The 12,422-nt window shown below is 45.9% G+C and overlaps 1 protein-coding gene across 2 annotated transcripts in view; it reads right to left on the reverse strand.

Moving 5' to 3' along the window:
• UVRAG (UV radiation resistance associated) overlaps positions 1 to 12,422 on the reverse strand; it is a 162,029-nt gene that overhangs the window by 123,221 nt on the left and 26,386 nt on the right. For both annotated transcript variants that reach the window (XM_040340027.1, XM_040340026.1), the window contains exon 2: positions 3,876 to 3,993. In XM_040340027.1, coding sequence (XP_040195961.1) covers positions 3,876 to 3,993 — 118 coding nt within the window. The remainder of the gene's footprint in view (positions 1 to 3,875; positions 3,994 to 12,422) is intronic.

Below are 12,422 nucleotides of genomic sequence, written 5' to 3' on the forward strand. Positions count from 1 at the left end.
TGGAGAGGCTTCAGATGGGCTCTGACCCTAATTTTGATTTAAAGTTCTTTATTTAAAATTACATTTTTGTTCCTGAAACTTCCCTCCTAAAATGAAGGTGCATGTTATACGCTGATAAGTACAGCAATTTTTTTTTTCACAGAAAGAGCTTTATTTTGGTGGTATTTGATCAACGCTACTCCACTTCTTTCCTTATTCTCAATCATCAAGGAGACATGTCATACAATAAAATGGAAAGACCATAGTGCCATCTGCTTCCAAACAGAGAGAGAAGCAGAGAGCACTGTGGTATTTCCATTCCTCTTGTATGACATCTGCTTCCAAACAGATAGAAAAGCAGAGAGCACTATAGTCTGTTTTATTGTACGACATCTACTTCTAAACAGAGAGAGCGAGCAGAGAGCACTGTGGTCTTTCCGTTTTATTGTACGACATCTGCTTCCAAACACAGAGAAAAGCAGAGAGCACTGTGGTCTTTCCATTTCTATTGTATGACATCTGCTTCCAAACAGAGAGACGCAGAGAGCACTATGGTCTTTCCGTTTTATCGTACGACATCTACTTCCAAACAGAGAGAGAGAGAGAAGCAGAGAACACTATGGTCTTTCCGTTTTATTCTGATACGTCTCATTGATGATCAAGAATAAGGAAAGAAACAGAGTAGCGTTATTCAGGGACAGAAGCAGGAAGAGTGTTGCAGTACCATCTTGAGTGAAGTTCACCAAGGCCATGATAACTCTGTAGTGGGGTCAGATATTGGAGGTGAGCAGGCACTCTATTTGGATCGCTGGATTCAGCTTAAAGGGGTTGTAAAGGTAAAATGTTTTTTCCCCCAAATAGCTTCCTTTTACCTTGCAGTCCTCATTCACTTACCTCATCATTCGATTTTGCTTTTAAAATGTCCTTATTTCTTCTGAGAAATCCTCACTTCCTGTTCTTCTGTCTGTAACTCCACACAGTAATGCAAGGCTTTCTCCCTGGTGTGGAGTGTTGTGCTCGACCCCTCCCCTTGAATACAGGAGAGTCAGGACACCCACTAACACACAGCTCCTTTAACTGCAACCTAGAGAGCGTCCCGACTCTCCGGTAGTCCAAGGGAGGGGGCGAGCACGACACACCACACCAGGGAGAAAGCCTCGCATTACTGTGTGAAGTTACAGACAGAAGAACAGGAAGTGAGGATTTCTCAGAAGAAATAGACATTTAAAGGAAAAAAAAAATTGCCTAAAATGAATGTCTGCAAGGTAGACAGACAGAATAGTGTAATGATTCTGTTAAAAAACGAGTAAATATCTATTAAATTCCTTCATCTATATCACCTCCGGCGTTCTAGTTTCTGTTCTCTCATTCACTTCCTGGTTTGCGACGCTCGTTCATGTAAGAACTACATTTCCCAGTATGCATTGCGGCACGCCCAGTAAGTCACACCTCCTTGAAGTCTCTAACACGTAGAGAGCGTCCTGCCGCATAGATGTAGTTTCCAGGAGGGGGGTGAGCACGTCACTGACCACCGCAGTAAAGCCTCCCATCACGGTGGTCAGTAACAATCAGACAAGCAGGAAGTGAACAGAACAGAGAAGAAATAGAGCAACTTCTGAGCAAAAACGAACAATGAGGAAGTGAAAAGAGGAATGTCTGCAGGTAAAGGATGCTTATTATGAAAAATATTTTTTTTTCCTTTACAACCCATTTAAAAGCAAAATCGAAGGATGAAGTGAAGGACTGCACTAAGGTAAAGGAAGCCATTTAGGAACGTTTTTAGGAATGTTTTTTTACCGTTACAACCCCTTTAAAAGGCACCTTGTTCTACCATTTGTCTGAGGAGTCTGCTCATTTTCTATTGCATTTTGTGTCCTGTGCCCTACCCCTCTCTACCCCTAAGAGAAATAAACTTTTGTTCATTTTTTTTTTTTAAAGTGACTGGCGCCCATCTTATCACTCTACACAACACCCACCATGCCTAGTAACCTGCACCCGAGGAGGAATGTCAGCCCTCCCCGTCTCTGGGGGGAGATCACCAGACCTCTGGAGGTCGGGGAGAGCGCTACACGTGCAACATTTAAAGCGGGAGTTCACCCTAAAAAAAAAAAATTTAAGATTAGATTCATGCTCATTTTGTCTAGGGGAATCGGGTAGTTTTTTTAAAAACGAAGCAGTACTTACCGTTTTAGAGAGCGATCTTCTCCGCCACTTCCGGGTATGGTCTTCGGGACTGGGCGTTCCCTTCTTGATTGACAGTCTTATGAAAGGCTTCCGACGGTCGCATACATCGCGTCACGAGTAGCCGAAAGAAGCCGAACGTCGGTGCGGCTCTATACTGCGCCTGCACACCGACGTTCGGCTACTTTCGGAAAATCGTGACGCGATGAATGCGACCGTCGGAAGCCTGTCAATCAAGAAGGAACTCCTAGTCCCACAGCCCATACCCGGAAGCGGCGGAAAGGATCTCTCTCTAAAACGGCAAGTACTGCTTCGATTTAAAAAAAAAACAAACACCCGATTCCCCTAGACAAAATGAGCATCAATCTAATCTTAACCTCCTGAGACCCGCGCTATAGTCAAATGACGACTACAGCGCGGACCTCAAAATCCAACTAGATGTCCATTGACGTCCGCCCCTTTGGGCATTCCCCGCGCGCATCGGGGAACTTCTGTGTTGGCCGTGTCCCTTGGACACAGCCAATTACAGATCGCCGCGAACGGCCAATCAGAGTGGCCGTTTGCGATGCGATCTGTGCGGCCAATGAGAGATGATCTCATATGTAAACATATGAGATCATCTCTCATTGCCGGCTCACAGAGACAGCGTCCTGTCTCTGGAGAGGAGACCGATCTGTGTCCCTTGTACATAGGGGCATAGATCGGTCACCTCCCCCAGTCACCCCCCTCCCCCCACACAGTTAGAACACTATATAGGGAATACATTTAACCCCTTCCTCACCCCCTAGTGTTAACCCCTTCAATGCCAGTCACATTTATACAGAAATTAGTGAATATTTATAGCATTGATCGCAGTATAAATGTGAATGGCGTCAAAAGTGTCCGCCATAACGTCGCAGTCCCAATAAAAAAAAAAATCGCAGATCGCCGCCATTTCTTGTAAAAAAATAAAAAAAAATAATAATTTTGTCCCCTATTTTGTAGGCGCTATAACTTTTGCGCTTATTGCGATTTTTTTTTTTTTTTACCAAAAATATGTAGAATAAAACGTATCGTCCTAAACTGAGAAAAAAAATGTGTTTTTTTTTTTAATTGGGCTATTTATTATAGCAACAAGTAAAAAATATTGTATTTTTTTTTCAAAATTGTCGCACTTTTTGGTTTATAGCGCAAAAAATAAAAACCGCACAGGCGATCAAATACCACCAAAAGAAAGCTCTACTTGTGGGGAAAAAAGGACGTCAATTTTGTTTGGGAGCCACGTCGCACGACCGCGCAATTGTCAGTTAAAACGACGCAGTGCCGGAAGCTGAAATTTCACCTGGGCAGCAGGGGGGTATATGTGCCCAGTAAGCAAGTGGTTAAAAATGTTCATTTCCGGGTGAACCTCCACTTTAATATGTATATGCTCTGCACTTATACTTTATTATGTTTATGAGGAGAATTCTGTGGACACATTCAAAGTCACAGCAGCATCCTCAGCTTAGGTTATAAGGCATATGATGTAAGTTAGCTGATATTTGCACGAATATACGAGTTGGTGATTGCACTGACTATATTGTATTACAGTCTTGTACATTTATTAGTGACTTGCTCGCATTTATTTTTTCTTTGAATGAGCCAGATATAAAATCCAGTAAGAAAAAGGACTGCTGCACTTCTAATCCCAGTAAGGCGACTCAGGGAATAATCTTGAGCAGTTTTATCTTACATACCTCTGTAAATGTTTGACTCATTGCACAAGTGCAGCGTGAAGTAGGTGTCCAATAGACGGTAGCCATTCTTGCTGACGATGTTTCTTGCTGCAATACTCCGCAGGTGACGAAGACGTCTCTGGAAACATCAAAAGATCAGCAAATTAGTTAATGAAAACATGAAAAAAAAGCTTAATATATAGTAGAAAAGCTCTGGGAGGGTAGATTAAGCATTACAACACCGGGGTACCAGCAGCCCAGATAAAAGGTTTATATACTTTCACAACAGTTAGTTACAAGTATATTTAGGTGCATTATAACCTGATAAGAAATAATATGTTACATTGTTAATCTGGTTGAAAAAAAAAAAAAAAAGGCCAAGTGCACACGCACTCAAAATAGTTCACCTTCAAAACTAGAGAACACCCTTAGTTCACTAGCTCATTATGAAATACCGTATTTATCTGCGTATACCGCGCGCCGGCGTATAACACGCACCCCAAACTTAGAAGGGAAATTTGAGGAAAAAAAAAAAAAACTTAAATTTTTTTTGTCAGTCTGCTCTCTTGTCCGGCGTCCATCGGTGGCTTTGTCCGGCGTCCATCGGCGGCCCATCCAGCCTAGTGGGTGTCCATCTGCGGCTTTGGAGGTGTCCATCTGCTGTCTTGAGGATTTCCTGTGTCCTGCGGGCGGAGCCGAGCGCGCAGTACACTTGGCTCGGTCTATGTTGGCTTCTCTCGCGGTCCTGCATGCGGAGCCGAGCGTGGCCAAGCCTAGCCGAATGCGCAGTACACTCGGCTCGGTCATTGTCGGCGGCGCTCAGAAAGCAGGGATCGCCGTATAACGCGCAGAAAAGAGAAGGGGATGCGACTTGGAGGCGACTCAATGGATACAGGTCGCCTATAAGTCACCTTGAAGTAGTACAGCGACTTCAGTAGTGTACATTAAAGATGGCTCTCATTGACCAACATGTAATTTGACATGTTGGGCGACACGAGTTGCCCCCCAGGTCGCGGTAGTGTGAACCGCTAACTCAACTGCCTAGAAACGACCCTGTGTACATGTACTGATAAGATAACAGAGGAGAGTTTAGGGGCAACTCAAAAAATTGCCCATCTGGGAGGGGCGTGGCTTGCGCGTGCATGTGAATGGACGCTTGAGCAGTGAGCTCCGCCATCCAGACCGGACAATAAGCGACTAATCGGGCGAATCCACCGCTGCTACCGGCACCGCTGACACGGATCCGTACAATCCGAGCCCCGCCACCACGATGACCCGCAAGCGGTCGCAGGAACGCGGCCCACGGAGGCTAGAATCCTTCTCCTTCCAGCCCCGTCGGAAGACCCAAGATGGCGCCGACGGAGGCTCTGCGCGGCAGATGCTGGCCTACACAGACCTCCCCGCAGCACATCCACAAGAGCTGGGCCTCGTGCAGCAACACCAATTCCCTCCTGACTCCTCACCTGCCACACCGGGAACACAGAGTCCGGCTAAATCGAAAATGAGGATGGATCACTCCTCACAGGCCTCAGTCACAGTGAGTACAGGCCTACACAATGACACAGCCATATCCTCTCTGCAGTCCTCCATAGCTCAGTTCCCAACTACGGGCCAACCGGTGCTAGACACCACAATGAAGGACATGCTCATGACCCTACAGTCCTCCCTAATGTCCAATCTATCATCACTGATTAATACATTCTCCCTAGAAATGAAGCATATGGATAACAGAGTACAGTTCATAGAACACAAAATGGCGGATTGCACTGAAACGGTCAATGAACTAGTAGATGCATATGCTGAGCAAAAAGATGACAACCTGTGGATTAAAGCAAAGCTCGCGGACCTTGAGGACCGTTCTAGACGTAATAATCTTAAAATGCGCGGGGTCCCTGAGTCCGTCCAGCCCAAGGAGCTGCACTCATACGCCAGCACCCTGTTTTCTAGTATGCTCCCGGAGCTCACACCTATTGAACTCACTATTGACCGTATCCACAGGCTCCCTAAGCCCCGCCATCTTGAGGCAGATATCCCCCGGGACGTTCTCCTCAGGGTCCATTTTTTCCAAGCCAAGGAACAAATCCTGATGAAAGCGAGAGAGCTCTCCCCCCTCCCGGCCCCATATTCGGACGTCCAGCTATATGCAGATCTGTCCCAGTACACGCTCCAGATGAGGAGGCAACTTAAAACCATCACGAAGGCCCTGCATAACCACAAGCTCATCTACAAATGGCGTCACCCGGCGACTATTCTGGTCACTCATAACGGCATACCCCATGCCATCTCTACCATGGAAGGAGGAATGAAACTTCTCCACGCGTGGGGAATCCTGCCTGAACCCCCTAGCAATGCACCAGGGCATACCTGGGTCCCCAACCCGTTCACCTTTGGAATAGACAAGGGGAAATCCACTAGGAACAACCCGAACCAGCAACACTGAGCAACACTCCGGTCCGGTCTGGACATGCGATTCCCCAACTGCTCACTGAACTTTCCCCTACCTTAGTCAGCTGCTCGATAAGAGCTGTTTGCTGCTGACCTTACTATTGAGCCCTTCTGGAGGGCGCACGTTACTTTTTTCTTTTCTATAGACTTATCTGCATTTTTGTTTTTCTCGTTTAATACAGATAACTGTTGTTATTTTCTTTTTTTTTTCGGTACAGTCAACAACGCACAGCAAAGTCACTACTGAAGCTGGTGACCGTTGCTGCCAGCACCAGAAGCACAGACTGCTTTGTTTATCTAACCGTGGGTATTCACCTCTGCCTTTATCTCCTAACCTCTAGCACTTTGTCACTGCCCTACAAACCGACCAGCTCGAACTCCACCCTCTCCGTCCTTACCGCCCACTTTTTCGGATCTGAACTGAACCCATCGGCAACTGTAAGTACTTTCCGTTTTTACACACTCTCTCACCACGCAACATGGGGGTCAAGATTCTCTCCCTGAACGCCAAGGGCCTGAATCACCCTGTGAAAAGGGCATCCCTATGGAAATCAGCATTGGCCCACAATTGTGACATTCTATGTGTCCAGGAGACCCACTTCGCCCTGAATTCATCTCCTAAATGCACCCATAAGCAATTCCCACACATATTCCACGCCCGCTTCTCCAAGAAGCAGCGGGGTGTGATGATCTCCATCAGAGACTCTGTCCAGTTCCAATTGAAGAATTGTACCACAGACCCAGAAGGGAGATACATTTTTTTGAACTGTGAGATCAACAAGGTGCCATACACCTTAACGTCCCTATATGTCCCGAATCAGGGTCAAATGACCTATCTCAGAAAAACGTGGAAAGATATCCGTAAATTTCAAACAGGACACCTGCTTGTCTGCGGGGACTTTAATAAGGTCCCGAACAATGCACTGGACTCCACAGCTGGACCCCAGAGGCGTGCCTCAACTCTGGACACTTTCATTTCTTCCCATGATATGTATGATGTGTGGAGGTGTTGTCATGCGAGCGAAAGGGATTTTACATTCTTGTCGCCCCGTCACAACACCTACTCGCGAATTGATTTGTTTTTAGCTGATCGCTGGCTGTTACAAAGAATCTCCAGCTCTGACATCCACACCACCACCTGGTCAGACCATGCCCCAATTAGCCTCACAATTTCTGACAATCCCTCTCATTCCCAAACCTACATTTGGAGAGCCAACAATTACCTCCTCAACACCCCGCGCTACTCCGATCCCATTAAAAGCAGCTTGGAAGAATACTTCTCCATCAACCAATCCTCTGTATCTGACCCGCTGGTGGTGTGGAATGCCCACAAAGCTGTAGTACGGGGGGTTTTCCTCCAAATGGGCGCTAGGGCAAAAAAACACAGAACCCACATGATAGATGACATTACCAAGACTCTGACCGCTGCAGAGAACCTTAACAAGACCAGTCCCTCCACGTCCCTAATGTCCAAAATATTTACCTTGCGACATGACCTGCGAGCCATACTTCTCGAGAAGCATGAAAAAGCATATAAAGTGCTCAGAGCCACCTCATACTCCACGGGAAACAAGGCGAGTAAAGCCATGTCCCTCAGAGTCAAAGGACATAGGACCAAAACAAAAATCCCTTACTTACTCCACCCCCATTCCAACGAAAAGCTCCTTAAACCCCAATCCATAGCAAATGCCTTTAGCACGTACTACGAGGACCTGTACAACCTCAAGAACGACCCCTCCACAACCCAACCCTCTCCCGCCACGATACAATCATTCCTAGATAGCGTCAACCTCCCATCTGTCACACCCACACAACTTGCCACCCTTAATGACCCATTTACAACAGCAGAAATACTTAAAGCAATTAACAACCTCCCATCCTGCAAATCTCCAGGCCCGGATGGATTCACTGGGGAATACTACCAAAAATTTCAACACATCTTGGCCCCAGCTATGCAACACACCTTTAATCTAGCAGCTAGTGCAGCCTCCTTCCCTGCTGAAATGCTCTCTGCCATGGTGGTAACTCTACCCAAACCAGGCAAGGACCCCAACTCCCCGAAAAACTTCCGCCCTATCTCCCTTTTAAATGTGGACCTAAAAATTTATGCCAAACTTATAGCCAATCGACTGGAAGACATTCTCCCTTCTCTTATCTCCCCAGACCAGTCCGGATTCACCAAAGGGCGCCAAGCCTCTGATGCCACTCGAAGAATGATTGACATCATACACCACGTTGAGGTCTCCAGAACGCCTTCTCTGCTTCTATCTTTGGACGCAGAGAAGGCGTTCGATAGGGTCAACTGGGGGTACATATCAGCAGTCTTGACCAAATTTGGTTTCGTCGGCCACATCCATGATACCATTATGGCTCTGTACTCCAACCCCTCGGCCCGAGTATACTCGGCAGATACCCTCTCCACACCCTTCCAGATCTCGAACGGGACAAGACAGGGATGTCCCCTCTCACCCCTTATATTCAACCTAGCAATGGAACCACTCGCGGAAACTATAAGGTCTAACCCACACATCTCCGGTATACGTATAGCAAAAGAGGAACACAAAATCAGCTTATTCGCGGATGATGTGATTCTCATGGTCACCGACCCTGACCACTCCCTCCCCGAGATCCAGAGGACGCTTGCCTGGTTCAGCAATATCTCTTACTACAAAGCGAACGAAGCGAAATCCTACATGCTCAACCTGGGCTTGGACGAAGCTACTAGAAATCGGATTACACTCAACTTTCCCTATACTTGGGCAAAACATAGCATATCCTATCTTGGGATCCAGCTCACTCCCTCTACTACGGCATTATTTGCCTCTAACTATCTACCGATACGCTCTAAACTGCAAGCGGATCTCACCAGGCTGGCGTCCTTTGAGTTCTCGTGGCTGGGACGTCTAGCAGCATTTAAGATGTTCCACCTTCCCCAACTATTGTACCTCTTTCGGACGATCCCCATACCTATCCCTAATAAATACTTCACATCACTACAATCGATACTCTCCCATTACATATGGAAGGGTAAAAAAGCCAGATGCAGCCATAACAGGTTGGAAAAAAATCGCTCGGCAGGAGGGGTAGGTTACGTCAATTTTCGGGACTATTACATAGCCGCTATTCTGACGCAAACAAAAGAATGGCTCTTGCCCTGTCATCCCAGTACACTATGGGGCAAAATAGAGAAATCATTAGTCCCACACAATAACCTATCCGCATGGCTTTTCGCGACAATGATAGGGGCGAAAGCTCCCTCTCATGCATCCCCAACTATACTTGCAACCCTCAAGGTCTGGGCCCACTTTGCACAGATGCCCATAACTCATGACATACGGTCTACACTGCCTATCCCTGTAGAAACTTTGCAAATTCTAATGGTCTCCACACCCTACACCCGATGGAAAACAAAAGGGCTGACACACATCTCCGACCTGTTTAAGGGAGATACCCTTAAAACATTCCCAGAACTTCAAACACAATACCACTTCCCAGACTCTGACCTATTCCTATACCAACGCACCCGACACTGTCTTCTCTCACGAAACTCGTGGTCATGTGCACTCCCACAAAAAGTGTGGCTCTACTTTAGAGCTCCCACGGCCCTGAAAAAAGGGATCTCGATGTTTTATAACATAATAGGCTCCAAAACTACATTTACCAGCTCCCCTGCAATAGCTAGATGGGAAAAGGACCTGGGACAGGAATTCACTGTAGACCAATGGGAAAAAGCCTGCCACTCCACGTACAAAGCCACATGCTGCTCCACCCTGTGGGAACTTGCGTTTAAAATAACATACCGCTGGTACCTAACCCCTGATAGAATATCCAGGTTCAGCGCCTCGCTCAACAATACATGTTGGAGGAACTGCGGCGCGAAAGGGGACTTGCTACACACCCTTTGGAACTGCCCGAAACTCACCAATTATTGGCAATTAGTGTTTCAACTCCTCTGTGATGTAACGAAGGTTACTATAGACAAACAACCATCACTGGCACTTCTATCACTAAATATTAGTCGCTTCCCCAACCCGGTGAGGATGATTATCACTCACATACTCTTGGCTGCCCGACTCAGTATCACTAGGAAGTGGAAGGACCCTGACCCTCCCACTATTAGTGATGTTGTTCACACCACACATACTCACTTTACTTACGAAACAACACTGGCTTTACGCCACGGTAATAAAACACAAAACCTTAAGAAATGGCAACTATGGACGGACTGGACAAGATCCTCGGGCTTAGAAAGTACGCTCACCTCTTCTCTATGACTGACTCCTTTCAGTGACGAATGACGCGGCTCAGGGACATACCCACAGTTTACCCCTTTGACCCAGTTTTTTTTTGTGTTCTTTTATATTTTTTTTTTTTTTGAGCCTTGGGAATAGATGGAGGGAGGGGGGGAGACACCTACCCTGGGCACAGAATGGCTCCCGAAAGGGGTGCTCAGGGTGGGGACCCTTCTCCTCAACCTCAGGAAACCCGCTAGCAACAACCTACCACTAACCAAGGGCTCTGCTTAGCTCAATTGACATCCTGACACTTATACCCAGCACTCTAGCCACCAATTCATTACATGTACCGAAAGTTTCCACATAAACACTAGTAGAGGCAATACTGAGAAATGTTGGTTTTGTTGAATTCCTCTTACTAGATCTATCACTAAGCAATAGATCTCTGGAAATTGTTGAAAACTTTTTATTAGCAAGTGTTAAACAAAATACAGAATATGTTATCTGACTATACAAAACATATATGTATGTTACAATACTTTTCAATAAAAATTTATTGAGTAAAAAAAATAAATCTATTGAAACTCCAAGCCTCTTTGGAGCAATAACCAAAAAAAAAAAAAAAAAAAAAAAATTGCCCATCTGCTTCCAAATGTCCGTTCACCAGCAGCAGTGTACATGAGGCCTATGCCCTCACACACACGATCGTACATAAGCGTAGGACTTTTGTCCGAAGGGCGTTGGGCATGAACTTGTCTTGCAAACGCCAAAGAATTGTCAGCCAAACAAACACGAAACTACATGTTTTTTTCAGCCATTTATCGCCACCATTTGGCCAACTTCTGCTATTGTGGCGTTATGGTGAGCATTGCTTCCGAGCATGCGTGTTTGTACTTTGGAGGTTTTAACGACGGACTTGTGTACACATGATCAGAAAATCGGACATCACACATGCTATCCAACATTTGTTGGCAGAAAATCCGACAACAATTGTCCGATGGAGCGTACAAACGGTCGGATTGTCCGACAACAGCCTCTCATCACACAATTCCGTCTGAAAATCCGAACGTGTGTGGGCCTTTAGATGCACTTTATATGCAATTGAATAAAAACTTTGGTATTCCCCTATACCAGTGATGGCGAACCTTGGCACCCCAGATGTTTTGGAACTACATTTCCCATGATGCTCATGTACTCTGCAGTGTAGTTGAGCATCATGGGAAATGTAGTTCCAAAACATCTGGAGTGCCAAGGTTTGCCATCACTGCCCTATACTCTAGTTCAGAATTTCATTCATGCCTACCATCCAACGTCCCCTCCATCTAAAATAGATCACCAACTTTAGTTTAATAAATAAAAGTAAAAAAAAAAAAAAAAGTTCAGGTTTATTTTGTGTATTTTTTTACGAATATTTCACAAACTTGCTTTACATAAGTCAGGGTTTGACAAATTTGATTGGAATCTTGGAGCCAGCTAAAAAATTTAGGAGCCAGAAAACGCACCCTGTCCTGCCGAACTTTGCGCGCAGAAGCAAACGCATTCATGAGCAGCGCCCGCATATGTCAACCAGGGCTCGACAAATCCCAGGCGCCAGGTCGCCATGGAGACTAGAAATGGTGTCCTGGCGACTTGAGCTGGCGCCATCTGGTGGTGAGCCGTTGGTATTACAAGTTATTACCACTAGATGTGTGAGCTGGCGCCATCTGGTGGTGGCCGTTGGTATTACAAGTTAAGCATTACAAGTTAAACAGCAATTCTAATGTCATTTTCCACTATTTTCACTGCCATCTTCTTCCCTCTAATTAGAACCCCCAAACATTATATATATTTTTTATCCTAACACCCTAGAGAATAAAATGGCGATCATTGCAATACTTTCTGTCACGCC

The sequence above is a fragment of the Rana temporaria genome, chromosome 2 (genome assembly GCF_905171775.1).
Source record: "Rana temporaria chromosome 2, aRanTem1.1, whole genome shotgun sequence".
NCBI classification, from domain to species: domain Eukaryota; kingdom Metazoa; phylum Chordata; class Amphibia; order Anura; family Ranidae; genus Rana; species Rana temporaria.